The sequence below is a fragment of the Nyctereutes procyonoides genome, unplaced genomic scaffold (genome assembly GCF_905146905.1).
Source record: "Nyctereutes procyonoides isolate TBG_1078 unplaced genomic scaffold, NYPRO_anot_genome, whole genome shotgun sequence".
Taxonomy (NCBI): Eukaryota; Metazoa; Chordata; class Mammalia; order Carnivora; family Canidae; genus Nyctereutes; species Nyctereutes procyonoides.
This window is the reverse complement of record NW_026575021.1, coordinates 9979282-9999864: the sequence shown is the minus strand read 5'-3', so window position 1 is coordinate 9999864 and position 20583 is coordinate 9979282. Positions and strand designations below refer to the sequence as shown.

Below are 20583 nucleotides of genomic sequence, written 5' to 3'. Positions count from 1 at the left end.
CAGACTACTACTACCTCCTTGCCCGCTGCCTCGGTGCTATTTCTGGGGAATTGTTCTCTTCTGGGTTCCTCTTCCCTCTCTTCCCACTCTCGCCCTCCATTGACTCTCCGAACTGTGGTTTGCCTCGGTTCTCAGTTCTGCCTAATTTAACAGTAGCTGCATGTTGACTTATTTGTCCTCTCCCCAATTAGATTATTACCCCCTTGAGACCTGGGACTGTCTTATTTAGTGTCCACTTTATCATCCATGATGGCTTACACAAAGTAGGCCCTCAAAGAGGGATTGAATTGCACTTAAATGGTCAACTGTTAAATAGTGAATTATCTGGAAAATTTTAATTCTCCCTCCTGCTATTCAGTGTGCTTCCGAGTCGTCTTTCATTGTCTTGGGATTTTTCTTCAGGGAGTACAAACTCCCTCTTACTCATTCTGTCTTGTTTTTGGACAAAGTCAGCCATAAGCAAACCAATTTAAATAATATTTCTCTTTAAATACATGCAGATGTCAGTTCTGAAGACTGTGGTGTGGAGAAATTGTCTGGGAGAAAGTAAAATGCTGGTGATGTGCTGCTAACGGGCCAGGAGTCTGCGTGTGAAAATGCATGCTTCCATTTCAGATCTGGTGTGTCAGTCTTGTGAAGATAAGGCTAAGGCAGGACTTGACAGGTCTGACATTACCCCTCTTTTTGTTTTATGACCAGATTCTGGTCCTTAGGGTTTGTTTCATAATGTTAACTATACGTTGAGATCACTGGAAGGCTTTCTTCATATAGAAATTAAACGTTGTTAGTTGGAGGTTTAGTTTTCTGATTATCTGACATTAATGCGGATATCTTTTTATAGTTGGTCATCTTGAATTAGTGTTAATAGCTTTTCATAGCTTGTTCTTTTTTCTTATTCTGAGATTCAGGTTAGGAGAAGGACCTCTTGAGAATTATTCTTTTAAGCAAACATACATTTAAAAAATATGCTTTAAGTAGAAAAAGATATTGAAATGCATTAGATAGAATCCTGTCTTTTAGCAATCGTTGCGTTACTGTTTCAGATCTAAGGATTTGTGTCCTTTATTCTAGAGAAGTATTTGCTATTCCAGGTTTGAATTATTTTTCTTTTAATTAGAAAACACTCTTAATGAGTCATTTTCAATTTAGGAAGGTAGGTCTTTGGAATTAAGTGATATACTAAGTACAACAGTAAATGGTATGAAAAAGACCCCCACCCTCCCCAAATAGTGTTACCCCTGGGTAGGATTCTTTTTGTCTCTCTTTCTGTCTTTGAGGATTTTTTTTTTTTTTTTTTTTTTGGTAAATATTTTTTTTTGGAACCCTTTTATTACCTGCTGGCCTGTATCACTAGTATTCCCGGAGATGGCGTGTCATCCATTTGTTTTTATGATGGGCATTGTCAGTCTTCAAGGGCCCTGGCTCTTTCTCTGCGTGGGAAATGCCCACCTTTGCAGGTAGGGCTGCTCAGAGACACCCACCGGAGTGTGACTCTGAAGCTGGAGGTGAGTGTTGGACAGAAGCTGGGGGTACCTGGAGGCCATTGGGGAGGGTGGACCGTGGGGGCAGCTGTGGTCCCAGGGGCCAGGAGGTTCAGGCTGTGTCAGTGTGCTCTGCTTCGAGCCCTCGAGTTGTGTGGCTTGGTTTTCTGGGTGGCCTAGACCTTCTGTGAATTACCCGATGGCCCTTTAAAAATGAAATCCCTGTTCTTTTACATTAGCTAGTTGGTTTCTGAGGCTGGAAACTAGGAGTTCTGATCAGTACAGCATCCATACCTGGCACTGGTCAGTACGTGCAGAGGCCCGTGTGGAGAAGGGCAGTGATGGGCCTGACCTGATTCTAGAGTCCCGGCCGGAGGTTACCCAAAGGACGGAAGGGGCACATCGTCGGTGTCACTTGTGGGCGCTGCCTTGCCGGTGGTCAGGTGGGCTCTGAGCCGCACGGCAGCCACCCTGCTGGACCTCGTTAGAGCTCTTCACTGCTTGTCTTTCCAGTCACCTCTTTGTCCTAAAAAGAGATAGAGAGAGAAAGGTGTGATGCTCAGGAGCTAACGCATAACTTCTATTGCGTCTTTTTGGATCTAATTTGGGAGTATTTGCTATGGAAATATTATTTGTGGCTTTTTTGGGATAGACTAGTTAAAATTCCTATCTGATAGTCTTTATTGCTTTTTTAGTTATTTATAATCATATACATAATATAAAATTGTACCTTTTTTAAGTGTATAACTTGATCAGTTTGGATACATATCTCTAGTGGTGTAACCACTACTAAAATTAAGACACGGAACATTTTCATTTCCCCCAAAAGTTCCCTTGTGCCCCCTCACAGGCCGTATTTCACCACCTCCTACCACAGTCTTTGGCTTTTAATACATGTCACCTTGGACCGTGTCCACGTTAGTTGATGATTTGTCATTTTGCTGTTCGTGGGGGATATTACAGTATAAAAAGGTGTGATGAATCTCCCTCCCCTTTTTAAAAACTGAATTATTAAATCCAAAGAAGAACTATCGATGCTATATAAATTATAAATCTGGTAATGATTTACCACATGGGACTATCTAGACTGAAATGACTTGTTCTTTTGAAGTTTTCCAGTGGATGGCTGTTCTGTATGGCCCAAAGGTACCTAGTGCTAGGATTTGCTCCATGGATGTGATGATGTCTTTTAATTGTTATCTATGTCAGGTTGGGAGACAGGAAGGCATGAGAGGTAAGTGTGGGCCTTCGGGTCAGAGTGCCTAGATTCAGATCCTTGCTCTGTTAGGTATTAGCTGTGTGACAGTGGGCAAGTTACTCCTCAGCTACCGCGTGCACTTCAGTGGTCTTCCCGCATAAGGCATACTGACCGCAGAGTAGGGCTTGTTCGGTCCTCAGTGGTGATTGAGCATTTACCACATATGAGGCCCTTCCTCGTCTCCCATGCAGTTCTGATTCCAGCAAAGGGCAGGGAGGCAAATAAGCAGGTAGACCGGATAGTGTGTCAGATGGTTGTGAGTTCCGTAGGTAAGGAATACAGCAGGGGGTGGGGCACGCAGACGTGTGGGCCAGGGGAGAGCAGTGGAGGGTGCTGTGGATTTGAATAGCGGGGGTCAGGTTTTAAGACCTGCTGGGACTGAGGGGCATTCCAGGTTGCCGGAAGGTGAAAGCAGAAGCTCTGAGCGGGAGCAGGCCTGGAATAGGAATTGCAAAGACGCTGGTGTGCTTGGGGTGGAGATGGGGGCTGGGCAGGGAGAAAGAAGCAGGAGGCAAGATCGGAGCCATCCCACAGATTAAATGACATAAAACATAGTTTGGAGAGGTGCTTGGCCCTTTCTTCTGATTTTATGGCTAACAGTTGCTGTGTAACGACGTTGTCCTCATTAGGCTTTGAAAGGAGACCCCTCTTTTTTTTTTTTTTAAAGATTTTATTTGTTCATGAGAGACACAGGCAGAGGGAGAAGCAGGGTCCCTGCGGGGAGCCCGACGTGGGACTCAATCCCAGGACCCTGGGAGTACAACTTGAGCCAAAGGCAGACGCTCAACCACTGAGCCCCCCGGGGGCCCCTGAAAGGAGACCCTGGAGAGGAAGAGAGGTTATCAGAAAGAACGAAGTGGGGCTTTCCCCCACTTAGCCAGTCACCAAACATTTGAGGGGTTCTCGTTGCCAGGTGGGGGCTTCTTCCTTAGGTGTAGTGGTGCAGGCCCAGAGGTAATGGACAGGTGACATGTGGCACCACGGCAGCTACGTCCATTGGATGCCCTGGGTGCTCTGGAAACAAAGGGGAAGCCATTAAAATTCGACTTCATGGAAGGATTAGTGTGCACCCCGTGGGGTTCACTTTTCAAGTTGTCCTGTGTGAAGAAAAAGGTCTAGGTGTGCCTGGGTTGGAGGGGCCTGCGGTGGGAGGGTGCTTTCCCAGCCCAGGGGGTGGAGGGGACCCAGGGGACAGCATGGGTGAGAGCATGGAGGATGGGAGTTTGGTAGGCCTGGGGTGTGGGGGACCAGGGAGAGCTTGTGAGTAGGCCGGGAAGGGGAGGACAGGAGCAGGAGGTCCGAGAAGGTGGGACCCGGGGAGAGAGGAGGAGCAAGGGTGGGAAGGGGCTGAGGATTGCTGATGACTGGGCTGTCAGCACCCCCATCTTACAGATGAGAAAGTTGAGGTGCGGAGAGGTTAATTCCTTTTCTCCAGGTCACGCAGCCTCTGCGTGGTGCATTGAGACTTGCACGCAGGCCTCCATACTCCAGGGTCCAGGGGCGCCACCGCCACCAGGCTTATACTACTCCGGCTCCGCTTCGGCTTGGTTCTTAGGGCGGCCCTGCAGGTACATCGGGATTCCCTGTTTCCTCTTGGCCCGTGAACCGGGAGGGCACTGCTTCTGATCTGATCAGCTCCACTTTGCTGTAGGTTCTTTTGTTCTTGGAACGGGCCCAGCAGCATCAGGATGTGGGAGGACTCCTCCTCTCCCAGCGCTCCTGTCCCCTCATTTCTGCCGCCTTCCTCTCAATGACAGCAGGCATTTAAAAACTGATTCTGACGGGGGAGCTGATTATGGCAAAGAAAAGTACTGCACACCTTTTCTTAACTCACTAATGAAACCGTCAGTTTAGTCTTCTTACATCTTATTCTAAATAGATAGGTGTTAACTACTTCCTAAATATGCTTTTCACGTTATTTTTAAATACGGGACATACAATGTTGCAGAAAAGCGAGAAAACGTAAACGTTACCTCTTGGGGTGCCTGGGGGCTGCAGTCAGTTGGGACCTGCTTCTTGGTTTGGCTCAGGTGGTGATCTTGGGTTGTGAGCTCGAACCCTGTGTTGAGCTCTGTGCTCAGTAGGAATCTCCTTAAGATTCTCCCCCTGGCGCTCTCCCCACTCGTGTGCGTGCTCACTCCCTTTCTCTCTGACTCTCTCAAATAAAATAATCTTACCCCAAAAAACAAAAAAAACCCTTTACCTTATAGTAGAGCTACTGACATGTTTTTGTGTAACATCTTTGAAATTCTATTCTTTTCTTTTTTAAAGATTTTATTTACTTATTAATGGAAACATACAGAGAGAGAGAGAGAGAGAGAGAGAGAGAGAGAGAGAGAGAAAGGGAGAAAGGGAGGGGGAGCCCGACTCAATCCCGGTCCCCGGGGGTCACGCCCTGGGCTGAAGGCGGCGCTAAACCGCTGGGCCACTGGGGCTGCCCCATGAAGTTATTTTCTTCTTTTTTCCGCCCTCATAGTTGAGATTGTCTTTCTCAGCCCCTTTAATGCCATTCCCAACAATTAGACCACAAATTATTTGCTCTTAATTAAACAGGAAGCTGAGAAGGATGGTTGTACATTCAAGTCCAGACAACTGGCTCTCGATGTCATACTCGTAGTTTTTTATTTTATTTTAAAGATTTTATTTATTTATTCATGAGACACACAGAGGGAGAGGCAGAGACACAGGCAGAGGGAGAAGCAGGCTCCCTGCAGGGAGCCCGACGTGGGACCCGGGGTCCCTGGATCGAGTCCCGGGCATTTAAAAACTGATTTCTTTGGCCCTGAGCTGAAGGTAGGTGTTCAACCTCTGAGCCCCCCAGGTGCCCTGATGTCATAACTTTTAAAGACCCGTCACCTTGTCATCCCCTCTGCCTTGTCTTTACTTTTTCATCTTCTGGGTTCGGTGTGTCTTAGCCTCTTCTAGGTGCTAATACTACCGGGGGGTGAAGCAGTGAACCCTCAGGGGCGCCTGGGTGTGGGCCCACCCCGTACTCAGGGCTTGGCAGGCGGCGCTTCAGTCCATGTTCAGTCCATGCGAAGGGGGGCCTGTCGCTGCAGCCGTCTGGATGAGGACGCTGAGGCACAGGCAGCCGGGGCAACAGGCAGGGTCGCTCAGCTGGAATGTCCCAGAGCTGTGACTGTAGCCCACGCCCTTCCAATGCCAGAGCATCAGGACTCTGGTGACATTAGTGAGACCAGAGGACGGTTTTCACTGTGAACTGTTGAGTGATCTGTGCTCCTGGGTGCGTGGGGCGGGGCACAGGGCGGGTCTAGGGCCCCTTGCACCTTGTCACAGCTGGAGGGCAGCACACAGGGTGCCCTGCAGTGGCCGGCTCCTGAGAGGGCCCCCACAGGTGCAGGCTGTGTGTGTGTGTGGGGGGGGCTGGGTGCAGGCCGCCTCTGCCGCGCAGGCGGGTGACATCTCCTTGCAGCCTCTTTTATGGGGCCTGGGAGAGTTAGAAGGAGAAAGCCAGCGGCGGTTTGTTCGGACGGCTTCGATTTTGGATCTTGTGCTCCGTGAAAATGCTGAGTCACCTACGGTGCCCTGCTTCCCACCGCGATCAGCGCCCCCTCTCCGGGCCTCCCCTTCTGGCTTGTGTGCCCCCGAGTGGCCAGCACCTGCTGAGGCGGAGAATGACTTGAAGGCCTTCCCCTTGCTGCTCCGGGTCTTCTCGTTTTCACCTGGCTTTTCAGTTTTACGATCTTTTCCCTGGATCTTGAGCTTTTTTTATTTTCCCATGTGCTGATGGGGTACGGGTGAATGACTTGGATTCTGGTGTGTTCTGTGCCAAGCTTGTTCCATTCCTTAGTAGGTTGCCTGCCCCAGCGGATTGGGGACCGAGTCCGGGGTGGGGCTGGGACTCCCCTCTCTGGCTGCATATAGAACCATCTGGGCCACTGAGTGAGAAATCAATGACCCCACTCCCACTTTTATTTAATTGGCCTGTACTGGGGCCCTGGCCGCCTTCCTCAAGTCTCCTGGGTGATTCTGATGTGCAGCCACTGGATTAATTTTAAGAAGCTAAATTAGCAAGCAGGGTTCTGGTGTGGACAGTGGGGAAGAGGACGCTGGACGGCTGGCAGGCCATTTGCTCACTCTGGCCTCCCAGCCGGCACCCCAGCCGGCACCCAGGCTGTGCTTACCTTGTGCCGGGCGCTGTTCCCAGCCAGTCCCATCACGGACTCATTCAGTCCTCAGGGTGTCCCTGTGGAGCAGGCGCTGTTACCCATTTTATAAAGAAATTCCTACTTCTCACAAAGAAGGGCACATGTCATCTGAAGCTGACCCACAAACCTAGCACACACATTAGAGCAATGAAATCTAAAGCTGCTGGGGGATGGAGGTGCTGCTTTGGATAGGGAGTCAGGAGAGACCTGGCTGATGAGGTGACATTTGAATAGCTAGCGAAGTCAGCGGCGAGGCTTTGTGAACGTCAGGAGTCAGGGAGGCAGAGGGCATAGAAGACGCAAAGGCCCTGAGGTAGGAATTCACGTGAGTATTCAAGGAAGAGGGGACTGGAATGGAGTGAGCAAGGATAATGGAATGAGATGACTTAGGTCAGATCATGTACGGCCTTGTAAGGACTTGTTTAGGACTTGTTTTTTTTTTTTTTTCCTTTTTTCTTTTATGCTGCAGCAACAAATCCAAACTCTTGTTGATTGAAATTAAACGTTGTTTCATGTTCTTTGTAAGCTGGCAGGGGTTTCCTCTTGACATCATTGGCCTCCTTCTGTCTGAAAGCCACGGGAAGGAGGGCTCCTGTTTGAGGAAAGGGGGAGTCAAGGCAAACCTAAAGAATACATTTCAGCTATCATATACCCTTGACTTTGACGACAAGAGTTTTTTCCTTTTTTCCTTATCACTGAGTAAAGTTGACATTTCAGGGGAATGGGCCCTATGACCTGTACCTTAGCCCCTGAGCATTCCATGCCGAACCCCAGTGTGAGAGACCCTAGCCCTGCTCTGCTAGATCATGTTCTGGTTCTGGCCCAGAAGCATTCAGGACAGATGCTGATTTTGATAACCTTTAATTTTTGTCTGATTTGGCTTCACTTTTTTGTCAATAACCTGGTCATTATTCTGTCCCTCCCCTCCCCAAGAGCCTCTACTGCTTTAGTTCATCATTTTCATTGTAATCAAGAAGCGTTTACTGAGTACGTATCTGTGCACAGTGCTGCATTAAAAACCTTTACACCGGGGTGGGGTGCCTGGTGGCTCAGCGGTTTGGTGCCTGCCTTTGGCCCAGAACATGATCCTGGAGTCCCACATCAAGCTCCCTGCATGGAGCTTGCTTCTCCCTCTGCCTATGTCTCTGCTTCTCTGTGTCTCTCATGAATAAATAAACAAAATCTTAAAAAAAAACAATAAACCTTTACACCTAAGAGCATTGCTCACCGACTGGCCAACTAGAGCTTAGCTAATAATAAAATCCTTGTAGGGGCACCAGGGTGGCTCCATCGGTTAAGCATCTCACTCTTGATATTGGCTCAGGATATGATCTTGGGGTCCTGGGTTGGAACCTCGTGTCAGGCTCTGTGCTCATCCTCTCCTTTTCCTGCAAGCATGTGCGCACGCTCTTCTTTTTCTATAAAATAAATAAATCTTAAAAAATAGAATACTTTTACTGATTGTTAGTGCTCAGAAGAAAAGTGTACTTGAAATCAAAATAACATTAGTGGTGTTGGTAGTATCACCTCTGCACATTTTTTCCCCTTAAAAAAAAAAAAAAGGTGGTTGGGGAGCCTGGGTGGCACAGTGGGTTGAGTGTCTGACTCTTGCTTTCAGCTCAGGTCATGATCTCAGAGTCTTGGGATTGAGCCCCACGTAAGCTCAGTGTGAAGTCTGCTTAAAGTTTCTCCATTTCCCTCTGCTCCCCCCCCCCCGCAAAAATAAATAAATCTTTTTTTTTTTTAATTGGTAGGTTGTTTTAGATTTAGCCAGTTTAAGTAACTTTTAAGAAAATTTTACTCTAAGTTTGTGTACTTCATTATTAACTTTGGGTGGAAAATGGTGTTGCTTTTTTTCCCTTTATGGAGCATGAAGATAGATCGGTTTTTGCTCCGATAAGAAATAAGCTAGAAGGGAGGAATGGGCTTTGGATTAGGAATTAGAAGTGAATCATTCCCAGCCTGGCCACAGCGAGCGGTGTGATCCTGCCTGAACCAGTAAAAGAATTGGACAAATGGACCTGAAACACTGAACTCCTCTTTCTCATCTCCTAAATACAGACAGTAATAGTGGTTTTTTTCCTCCGAGTACAATCGTATTTTGTACAGAGGTTAGTTCCTAAGTCCATCTGTAAGGTCAAAATCACCTGTCTTAGGAATATCACTGTCAGAAGGTGCCCTGCTGCAGGTTGTCTCAGATCAATCCAGCACAGCCGGTTCTTTCCTCCAGCACTGGAACGGATCTCTGGCTCTTCGGTGGCGCACCAGCTGAAGCAGCTGGCTTGCAAATTTAGGGACCGTGTTTTATGGAAAATACGTTTTTTAAATACTAGACTCATACAGTGTTGTGAGATGCACAAAGTATGATGGGTATGTGGAAATTGATTTGCGTGCCTGTCTCCAGCTCATGAAGTAGAATGAAGGGCCGGTACGGGACAACTGAAATATCTTGTCTTCTCCCCTCCTTTTCTCTTTTTTTTGGGGGGGGGGGTACTGAATAAAGTTGACCTTTAGTGAGTTCAGTGTGGATATTCTGCTGCCCCACTGCTCACAGTGTAGGTCCTCTCTGCTTGTACTGCCACTGACTCATTAAGGCCCTAACCCTTCCCGGCCTCAGTCGTTTCCAGTAGTCTTTGCAAGAGGCCATTCCTTCCCAAGCCAGGCCACTCACCATCTCCCCACCATACGTTGGCCTCGGAGAAATCCTAAAAAAAATGCCCGACTTCAACACTTGTGCAGCACCCAGCCTCACAGCAGTACTTCTCAAAGTTCCCCACCAGCGTTGTGCCATAGCGGAGGTTCAGTGAATTAAATTGTACTCATGGGGTCCCAGCAGGCATAGCTCGGGGTGTCTTGTGCCATAATCACGTTTTTTGTGTTCATGTAACACATTACAGGGGAGTTACTATTGAGTAGAGTTGATGCTGCTTGAGTGTGCCACGTTTATCTGGTTGATTTGCATATCCTCGGGTGACCCAGTTGGAGGTACAAGGCCTTCGGAGATTAAACTGGTAAGCAGAGTTTGCAGGTTCTTCATTTTCTGACCTTTGCCTTCCTTATGAGTTTCCTCTTTGATCATGTTGCTCCTCAACATTTGAAGCTCACATGATGTGGATGCACTTGAAATGCCCTGAACTTATCGAAATTACGATTTGGTGCCTTTGTGTTTGCATCCATTCATTGGACGTTTATTGAGCACCTATTATGTGCCAGGTATTGTTCTAGGTACAAGGGATACAGTAGTGGACAAGGCCAGGTCCTGGCTTCCATGAAGCTTACACTTCGATGGGACAGGAAGGTGACAAATCTGTGATATAAAGAAAAGAAAAAGGAAAGCATGGGAAAGTGATAGAGGTCAAAGAAGGGGTCCTGTTTGTTGTTCTGGCAACGGTGTGTAAGAAGGTGATACTTGAATGGCAACCTGGTAAAATGGGAGAGCAAGCCATGTTACCACCAGAGAGAAAGGGCTCAAGGCAAAGCACGTGTCAAGGTCCTGAGGTGGGAGTGTGCTTGGAATATTCACACAACAGCGGGAGGCTCACTGTGGTTGAGGAGAGTAAGCAAGGAGGATGGGTAGGAGGTGAGATGGGAGTGATGGGTAAAGGCAGAGCCTCCAGGGCCCTGTACCAAAGATAAGGGATTTTCTTTTGCATTGAATGCCTTCCCCTTCCATCTGTAACTTGGTTGAGGTTGGAATTAACTTTAATCTGTTGCACATGCGAGCTAGTTGCCCCTCTGTTTACTGAATGGTCGTCTCTTCCTTGTTGATTGGAAATGCCATATCATATATTAATTGCATGTGTGTTTATACCTATGCACGTGCTTATCAACTCTCTTCCATTGATTTGTCTTCTTGCACTTGTACCATTTTGTTGAAATTAATGTGCCTTTTTACCAAACATTGGCAAATTATGGTCCACAGGGCCAAATTTGGCCTACCACTTAGATTTTATAAATAAAGTTTTATTGGAACACAGCTATCCTCATTTGTTTATCTATTGTTTATGGCTGCTTTGAGCTATAATGGCCCAGTAATTGCAACAGAGATGGCAAGGCCCACAAAGCCAAAAAATGTTTACGCCCTGGTCCTCTACAAAGAATTTACCGATCTCTGCTTTATACTATGGATCGCTATCTGATAGGGCACGTCCTTCCTCATTCTTCTTTTTCAACAGTTTCTTGGCAGGGCCAGCATGTTTATTCTTTCAGATGAACTTTAGAATCAATCTGCCTGCCTCCCTTCCTTTTCTCCACCTCTTTTGGGGTGGAGATCTGGGAGGCAGGAAGAATAGGAATTTGATTGCATTTAATTTGTAGTTTGGTGCAAAGGGGAAGTGATTGCTTTACAATACCAGGTCTTTCCACTCCAGCGCTGTAATATCTCTGATATCCCTACATTTATGTCTTTCAGAAAATTTTTATTGTTTTTTATGTGTATGTTACATATTTATTTATTCCTATGTGTATTTAATTGCTTTTTGTTGCTGTTACAGTTGAGATCATCCTCCAGCTCTATTTTACAAGTGACTATGGTATGAAGGAAAGGATTTGATTTTTAAGAATTTAAATTGTTTCTGACCTTCTTCTGGAAGTAAACTCCTATTTAGGACTGCTAATTTTAAAATTTGATTCTTTTGGTTGATGGTCATTGTCTGAACTTGCAGAATTGTTTCATTCCTAATATTTGTGTCTGTCTATATTGTGAAACCCTATGCTAGGGTAGTTTAGGGACATGGACTCCCCCCCACCCCCACATACTCAGTGTCATGGGGGGTGTGTGGGATTTCTTTTATTCTATGTAGGTCACAGCAAATGGTAATTTCAAAACAAAACAAAACAAAAAACAAAAAACAAAAACCCAGGAAGCTTTATGTCCAGTCAACGTTTGTCGATTGTTTTAAGAATACCCAGAGTATAATTTAGGCAAGCTGTTTATTAAACAGGCCTTACTTTTTTGCAGAGCTAGTTTTTGCTTTCAATATAGGATATAGAGTTTGCATGTCACACAGGAGAGTGAAACCCAGTCACTGCTTTACTGTGGAGAGTCATTTGATCATGGAATAAAGGTGACTTAACCTAGCATTTATCCTTTGGAATTGAAATATGAGCAGAAGGAAATTTTTATGAATCAGTTAGTGCTTTCCTAAATACGTTCTCTGTAAAGTATTTGATCTTTACCCTTAACATCTATTCCTTAAGGATGTGAAATCTATTTTAGATTTCAAGGTCTATTACTTGCCCTGAGCACTGAACACATGAACCATAAATTCAATATGTGTTAACCTTTGTGGATTTATCTTTTAATGCCATTTTTGTCTTTTTTTGGTCTGAATTTGTGTGCCTTCCTTAGCTGTTCCTTACCTTGGTGAAGCTAAAGAGAAATTATTCATGTCGCTGGTTTCTTTTCTTTCCCCTTTTCTTTTTCCTTTGGGCAAAGCGATGATGAGGTAGGTGGTGATGACAGTGGCTGTGGAAATGGAGAATCGCTGAGTGCATTGTGTGATTTGCGATACAAGCCTTGTTATCTGCATTGCCTGGGAAGTGAAAGTTCATATGTAGAACCTGGTCTTAAATGCTCTTGTCTGTTTTTCCCTCTGTGCTGAAATTATCTTTGACCATCGTTGTGAACATCAGTTTGTGGTGTATGAACACAGGAATGCCATCATAGGCTGTACAGACGTCCCAGGCAGGCCACCTGCTTCAGTCACAGAAGGAACCCCAACCTTGGAGTTTTTGTTATGGGGCTTGACTTGGACCTCTGGGAGTTGGCATTTCATTTCATTTCATATTTTATTTTATTGTTTTTTTTTTCAGTGAGCATTTTAGATAGCAGTGTGGTATGGAGAATGATATAAGCGAAATGTGATAATTGGTCTCTTTTATTGAACACTTAATATGGTCCAGACATTATAATGTATGTTTGCCACATCTTGGCATTATAATCTCATTTTATAGATGAAACATCGAGATTTAGGTTAAATAATTGGTAGACCTGAGATTCAAATCAGCTTTCATACTCCACAGAGAGGTTGTAAATCAAAGTGTATTTTGGCTGTGATTTTTGTTTGGGGCTTTCTGTGTCTCTGTATGTAGAAGGAGTTAGAAATTTTAATTCATTTAGATTGATTTTTTTCTGAAGGAGGGGCTAGAGGGAGAGGGAGGGAATCTTAAGCAGGCTCCACACCCAGCCCTGCACGGGGCTTAATTTCATAACCCTCAGACCGTGACCTGCACTGAAATCAAAGAGTCAGATGCTTAACCAACTGAGCCACCTAGGTGCCCTCATTTAGATTCTTTTATATGAATTTTGACAGTTGAATTAACATCAGGGTGGTGAGAAAGTACAGCATGGGGGGAGCATCTGGCAACCTCAGTGGTTGAATGGTCTTTGGCAAACCCCTTTTTCTGTCCCACACCATGTGGCCTCAGGGAAGAGAGAATCTAGACAGTTTTTGTGTTTTTTTTGGGTGGGGCCAGAATTTTATTTCAGGGTTTAATTTAGAGATGATGATGGAATGTATAATTTGTCTTCCGATTTTTAAATTGAGAGAGTACAAAAAAGGGGCGGTTGTGGTGTGGTGGTAAATGTGGGTCAGGAGGGCTGCGTGTGGATCCCTAAAGCCTCTCGTGGATCAGGAGAGCACTGTTGCTTCTAGCTTTAGAGACCCCACTCAGTGTTTATTAATTATAAACATAAGTAAATAAACATGCACACACCTACTCCACATGCTTTCCTAAACCTTTTCTGTGCAACTGCGCTAATTAAGATGAAAAATCAGGATTCTGGGCCACATTATGCCATCATTTACCTTAAGTATGGGTAAACCATTCAGATGCTAAACAAGCAACACTTGTCTATATTCGAAGCCCATTTAGAAGCTCATTTAGAGTCGGAGGCCCTGCTCTGGTTGTCTCTCAGCCTCTAATTTTGGTTAGTTGGGCAGTTCTCAATGGCTGTGACAGGAGCATCTGCCGCCAGGTGGGTCAGAGCCGTGCATGTGTGTGTGCAAGCGTGTGTTTGTCTGCTGCTCCTGACAGTGACGTGTAAATGCCAGAGGCTCTGCTGCCTGCCAGCCCCTCTGCTCTGTGGGCCAGCCCAGAACTGGATTCCTGGCACAATTTTGCAAAGTAAAGCTTTCTAAACACTGGCAGGGAAGTCAGCTCGCTTTCCAGACTCGGAGCAGCAGCTGAGTCCAGCCTAGTGCAGAAAACTTGTATTGTCTGCTCTTTGGTCTATTCTTTGCACCTAATACATGTCCCACATAAACCATTCCAGTGAAAGGCGACTTTTTTTTTTCTCTTTTTTATCAGAATGGCCTAACTCAGGGAGTTACAGTATCTTTTCAAGGTTACTTTGAGACTAACCTTTATGATAGTAAAGAAAAGGAGCCTAGTGTAAATCTTGATATTTTACAAAAATGCTTGTTTATTCAAATATAAAATTATTTGTAAAATTTTAACTTCCATTTATGTAGCCTAACACGCATGCGGGCCGTAAGAAATGTTGGAAATTAGAGATGCAAAAGCCTAGCAGTTGAGAGTTTTATGTTGTGTGGGATTCTAAGATGTGTGTATGATTTAGCATGTAATCCTGAAATTATTAGGGATGATGGGGGATACGTTCTTTGATTTGGACAGGTTTATGAGCATGATTTTCTGCTTCTGTGTTCCTGGGTTTGTGGCACTTTTTAATATTGCAATGCAAGTAACTATAGACTCCATCACTGGGCTCTGGGCTCGTGGACTCAGCTTGCAGTGTAATCCTTTGATTTGTCTGTGTTTGCTTGATGGGAGGGGAGGGACTTAGGTTCCATTTTTGCTCGCTCTCTTGTATAAGAGCCAACAAAATAAATATATTGCAAGAAATGCCAAATGGTTGAGATGCTTTTCTATTCTATTCTTGCCAGGAGCTTGATTTGATACTGTATTAGTAATTCTGGGGAAGAGAAAGGGAAAGAGAAAGAGAAAGTGAACACGTTTCTTTTGAGATCTTTCTTCTATTTGTGTGACTTGTTTAATTTGCTAACGTTATTGACATTTTTCTCTTATGTTCAGGTTCATTGCTGGTAGGATTTTACAACTACTGAGGGATTTTTGTTTTGCCTTGTTCCCATGAAAGTTTCATGAACTTAAACATTCGGGTTGGGAATTTAACTTTTATTGCCAGATTTTATTTCTAAGAGGTCAGTAGTTGCATGTTGTATTTCATTTAATAAGTGTCAAATTAATGGAGATACTATTCAATGGTAGCAAAACACTTGTTTTTCTTCACTTCTGAGTTTTCTTCTTTTACAGTCTTCTGGCAGCATGGGAAATAAATGACACTGAATTTTCTTCTTTTTCTTTTAAAGACTTCCAGCTGAACTCTCATCTCTCAACACTGGCAAATATTCATAAGATCTACCACACTCTTAATAAGCTAGTAAGTCATTCTTTTAAAGACAAAACTACCAGCCGTTTAAAGTAGTTGTTTTAAGTGTATTTGGTAGAAGTTTAGAACACAGATACTAAGATATCGTCTGTTTATGGAAATGTTGACGAATCTTAAAACTTGCTATATGGTACGTGATTTCTTGGTATTAACGAACCCATTTCTTGCAGAATCTAACAGAAGACGTTGGCCAAGACGATCACCCAACAGGTATCTTTAATGCTTACACTACTTACTTTTAAATAAGCTTTGTAATAGAAAGTTATGAAGGAGAAGTACTAGCTGAGAGTGATCTGTGTTGTAATACACCAACAAGTTGTTACTTGGTTGAGGATGTTTTACAGGGTGTAGGAAGGAAGCCATGTTCTAGCTCCTTCGCGGTGGCGTGTCTCTGTCTTGGGGCTCTGGTTTATGTCAGAGTACTTCAGTCCCTTTACATTGGCTGGGAATATTCCCTAGCAGTCTCACGGTACTGTTTCTTCACTAAAGTATTTTAGTTTACACTAAAAACTCCAGTCGTGCAGTTTGAAAGGTATTCCACAAATGCTTGCTGGATTGAGATGAAACATGATTTGATAAGTGGGTAGGGGATTGCATGTATGTGTTGTGTAGGTCTTAGGGATTTACGAATTGGAAAATTGAAACAATTATTATAAACCGTTCTCTAGTCCTGTGGTTCTTCAACTTCAGCTAGCCTATAATCAGCTGGGGAGGGCTTGTTAAAACAGATTGCTGGGCTCCACCCCCAGAGTCTCTGATTCTGTAGATTTGGGCTGGGGCCCCAGAGTTTGCATTTCTAACAAGCTCTCACATGATGCCGATGCAGCAGCCGGGCAGGAGACCACACTTTGAGAACCGCTTGTCTAAACTGTTGACAATCCTGAAGTTCAGAAATGTGTGCTTGATCTGTGGTTATTACGTCTTCCAGCAAAAATTATTAAAATATATTTAAAAGGTTTTGAAAATTACTGCAGTGATACAGGAATACGTGCTTGCTGGTGAATTTTGACCAGCACAAAAGTGAATGGAGTAAAAAGTGACAGTCCTCCTCTTCTCCCATCCAGCCTTCCCCCAGTATGCTGTTTCATGTCCGTTCTTTGCGTTTTATAGTACTTTTAGAAATTCAGCATCGGTGAGATCATGCTGTACATATTACACAGCATCTTTCTTTTTTCATTTAATGGTATATCTTGGGGCTTGGGGGATTTAGAGCTGTCTCACCCTCTCTCTAGATTGGTTCAGAATCAGTTGAAAATTAGATGCAAGATGGAGATCGAATAACAGTTTTGTTGGAAAACACAGCCTAGATGTATAGCAAGAATGCAGAGGCTTTCCTATATTCACCTGAATTAGACAGCCCTACACCTAGTTACTGCCACGACGAGGTATGCACAGGCCAGCACACTGCTGTCCCCCCTCTGGCGGAGGAGTCTGAGCTGCTGCTGGCCGGCCAGTCTGAAAGGGAGTTCAGGAAGGGCTGTGGGCCCTTCTGCTCAGCTCCTTCTCCCTGGATCACTAATTAGATCAGACACTCCTCCTTCCAGGGTAAGGAGTGAGAAAAGGGGGTGGGGGGGTGGGGCAGAGTCTGTGCCCGGAGTGTTCCAGAAGGCCAGGCCACAGAGGCTCCCTTCACCTGATCTTTCTGTGTCAGTGAATCAACTCAAGGACAATCAAAAACAATTTACTTAATACATTTTGAAAACAGTGTATGCACATGGTTTTAAAGATGTCGGAAAGGTATAAAATAAAAAATGAAAATTTCTGTTCCAATTTATTACCCCCAGCTTCCCCACCCCACCAGTACTCCACATTTGATTCTGTAGAGGTAACTCTTCTATTCTTACGTTTGTTTCCCTGCCGATGGGGATATTCCTCCCACAAAAGTATATGTTTGTATGTGCCTCTTGTATTTGTCACTCTGTGTATCTTGATCTTTTTATAGTAGCACATTTTTAAAGCATCTGCTTTATATTTTAAAGTCTCCGCATTTTTCAAGTTCATGGGTATATCATAATATATCTGCAGCCTCCTACTGATATGCATTTAAGTGTGTTTAACTTGGCTGCTACCAATAATGCTGAAATAAAATTTTCAGGGCTGCTGTTAATAGTTCAGAAGTAAAGCACATTCGTCTCCAGTTCTGAACCAGAATGTTGGTGGGCTCTGAGGATTTGCAGTCTTGATTTAAAACTGAATGTTGTGTTGGTACAGCCTTGAGGTTGTCTTGTCTCTTCTTTAGCTGAGGTAGTAAAAGCTCTAAGTTCTGAATCTTGTACGTTGTGTAGTTAACTTTGAACTTTGGATTCAAATGAATATTGTTACTATAGTAATGTTATATCTAAATATTTAACCCAAATGTGGTGATTTAATAACTGGAAGCTGTAATTAAGAAAATGAAAGTAGAAAATGTATTTGGCCTCATGCCTCCTCTTTTCACCCTTGGGGACGGTGCCTATGTATGCTGTTTGGTGTGTAACATGCTGGTGCAGTGCCGGGTCCCTTGTATATGCCGGTTGGTGGCAGTTAGCATCAGTCATTTCTTAGAATATCTCTTGCTCTAACATTTCCCCATTTGTTTATAGCATCACCTGTGAGGACCATACTTGACAGAGTGTGCTTTAAGAACTTGAACAACATAAAATCCATGATGTTTAGCGATCTGAGAACATTGATCACCCTAATGCTGTTTTGAATCTTTGGCCCAGCCGTAGCCTCAGCAATATCTGTAAGAAATTATGTGGAAGAGCCAAACCCAAGTGTGAGAGAGGCTGCTGTCTTCCTGCTGTGTCTCTTCTAACACTTTTCTTTGGTGCTCTCAGTCTTTCTCCTACCAAAAAAAAAAAAAAAAAAAAAAAAGAGACAGAGAGAGTTAATCTTGGACAAGTAGCCCCAAATCTAAATTACAGGGAATGAATATAAAAAAAGCCAAATGGAGAGGGGGAAAAAAAATGAGTAAGGAAAAAGATGCTAGATGTCAGAAATGAGTATTTAGAGAGAAAGGAATGGAATAAAGTTTTTTCTTAAATAGGATAAAAATTGCACATTTAGACGTTAACAGTTTCACTCAAGCAGGCAAGTAGTTCAATGATCTGTTCAAGGAAATGAAAGAAAATATTAGGTACTGGAGAGATGTTTTCAAATGTGATTTATTTATCAACTGCAATCACTATGTCTTTGTGACATTGTTCAGTGAATAGTGAGGTGAAATAGCTAGATAAGTACTGAAGCAGCAGAAGGAACCGTGTAAAATGTTAAGTGAAACAAGGTTATGATACAACAAACTCAAATGAAAAGTTAGTGAGATTTTTGTATTAGAACGTGCATTGACACTTACAGGAAAAATCAGACAAATTCTCTAATTTTAGATCTGTTGAGCCCCCAAAACAAAAATATTAAAAAAGAAATGGCATTGGAACACCTACTTAGATACTGTTTATTAAAAATAACAGGTTTAATTGAATTATTGTCGAAACAAAGCTGGGTAGTCACTAAAGGGCCTTTAGTCTGATCGAGATGAGTTCGATTTGCTCTTTGAAATAGATTTTGTGAGACCAAATATTAAAATAAATACGCTGAAAGACGTTGGCAGTATTTTTGTTTAATGTGGGAAGAATTCACTGACTACTTGATTTATTTGAAAATATAGGCAGTTAATAGAATATTTCACTTGTTCTCTTTAGCAGCTTGATCACTTTAGAACTATTTTAGATCTGCTTTTTTTTTAGTGATCTGGAGTTCTTTTTTTTTATTTTATTTATTTATTCATGAGAATACACAGAGAGGTGAGAGAGAGAGAGGCAGAGATACAGGCAGAGGGAGAAGCAGGCTCCATGCGGGGAGCCCGATGTTGGACTTGACCCTGGGTCCCCAGGCTCATGCCCTGGGCCGAAGGCGGCGCTAAACTGCTGAGCCACCCGGGCTGCCCGATCTGAAGTTCTTTTAACGCTAAACCAAAAAGAAATGAACCTGAACTCAAATTATAACCCTTGGGTAAAAAATATGAGCAATTTTTATTGCCTCCTTAAGGACCATGTATACACACCCCAGCATTGGGGTCGATTTCAGACTGTTCATCTGAACACCAGAACATCAAAATAATATTAAGGAGTGTGAGTTATCGGGATTACTAGTTGAGATTCTTCTCCTCCTCTTCCTCCTTTATTATTATTATCAAAAGGCTTTTTCTTCTTTCATGTGTATCTGCCAAATATTTTTCATGATGTAAGATGGATCTTTAAAATCTTTTTCATCACGCCTTTTGCTCAGGCGATTGTCAGAGAATAAAAACTTGCATCATTTCAACTGAATTTGAGTTTCTTAAAATGCATCTATTGGAATTTGTTTATCTTTGTTAAGTATTTATTGATCTAGGAACTTTTGGGGGCTCAGCTTTATCGGCCATTTTCTCATCTGTGGAATTGGGACCTAATAATGCCACTTAGATTTGTGAGGATAACTTTGGAAGTGCTTCAGAGTTATTCTTCAAAGTGTCGGCCTTAATATTTTGCCTCGATCTGTAATGTCAGATTGATTGTACTTAAGTAGATACTTTTAGGAGGCAAACATTTTCATAAATTGTTCTTTTAGTTTAGAGATAAAGTTGAGTTGTAGTAGATGAAGTGATATAAGTTCTGAGCTAGTAAAGCCTAAATTTAAATCTAATGATACAACTAAATACAAATTTGTAAAACATTCATTTAAATGAGTATAATTTTTATTATAAAAAGGCTTATCACAAGGTTATTTTAAGAAGCCAACATTCCCAAATATTTTTGTTTAAGAGAATCCTGCTTGCCAGGAGACCTAAAATCAAGTGCTTATTTTACTGACAGGAAAGAAAATCTGAAATGATACTTTATCTATGCATAGGTAATTTAAATGTCTGAGAAGATACTGAGGAAATGTACTGACTTTTCAAGTAGAATTTGATTTACACATGTTTCAGGAACACATTTATTTCACAGTACTTATTGAGAGTCTCCTGTAGGATTCTCAATAATGTATGGATCTTACTATTATTGTACTAAGGTACTGTATTAGCTGCTGTGTATGCACAGGTGAACCAGATGGGGCCCTGCAAACCAACGTGTACCTGCGTATGTGTACTTAAAATCTCTCGCTGTTGCTGTCACTCAGGAAGGATCCCTGGAGCTATGCTAGGGAGAAGGGGACCAGGTTTGGGGCACATTAGTCTTGAGTTGTGTCCTCTGTATATTTTATTGACTTGATTCATATTGGCAAAGT

At 43.4% G+C, this 20583-nt stretch overlaps 1 protein-coding gene across 9 annotated transcripts in view; it reads left to right on the top strand.

The window, feature by feature from the left end:
- Positions 1 to 20583, top strand: part of DCUN1D4 (defective in cullin neddylation 1 domain containing 4) — a 70234-nt gene that overhangs the window by 5353 nt on the left and 44298 nt on the right. For 4 of the 9 annotated variants that reach the window (XM_055339082.1, XM_055339074.1, XM_055339109.1 and 1 more), the window contains exons 2-3: positions 15260 to 15330; positions 15510 to 15549. The exons of 2 other annotated variants lie outside the window; for them this stretch is intronic. In XM_055339082.1, coding sequence (XP_055195057.1) covers positions 15260 to 15330; positions 15510 to 15549 — 111 coding nt within the window. Of the gene's footprint in view, positions 1 to 9805; positions 9920 to 14949; positions 15092 to 15259; positions 15331 to 15509; positions 15550 to 20583 lie in introns of those variants that run through there. 3 more of the 9 variants (XM_055339093.1, XM_055339098.1, XM_055339102.1) reach the window with 2 other exon arrangements.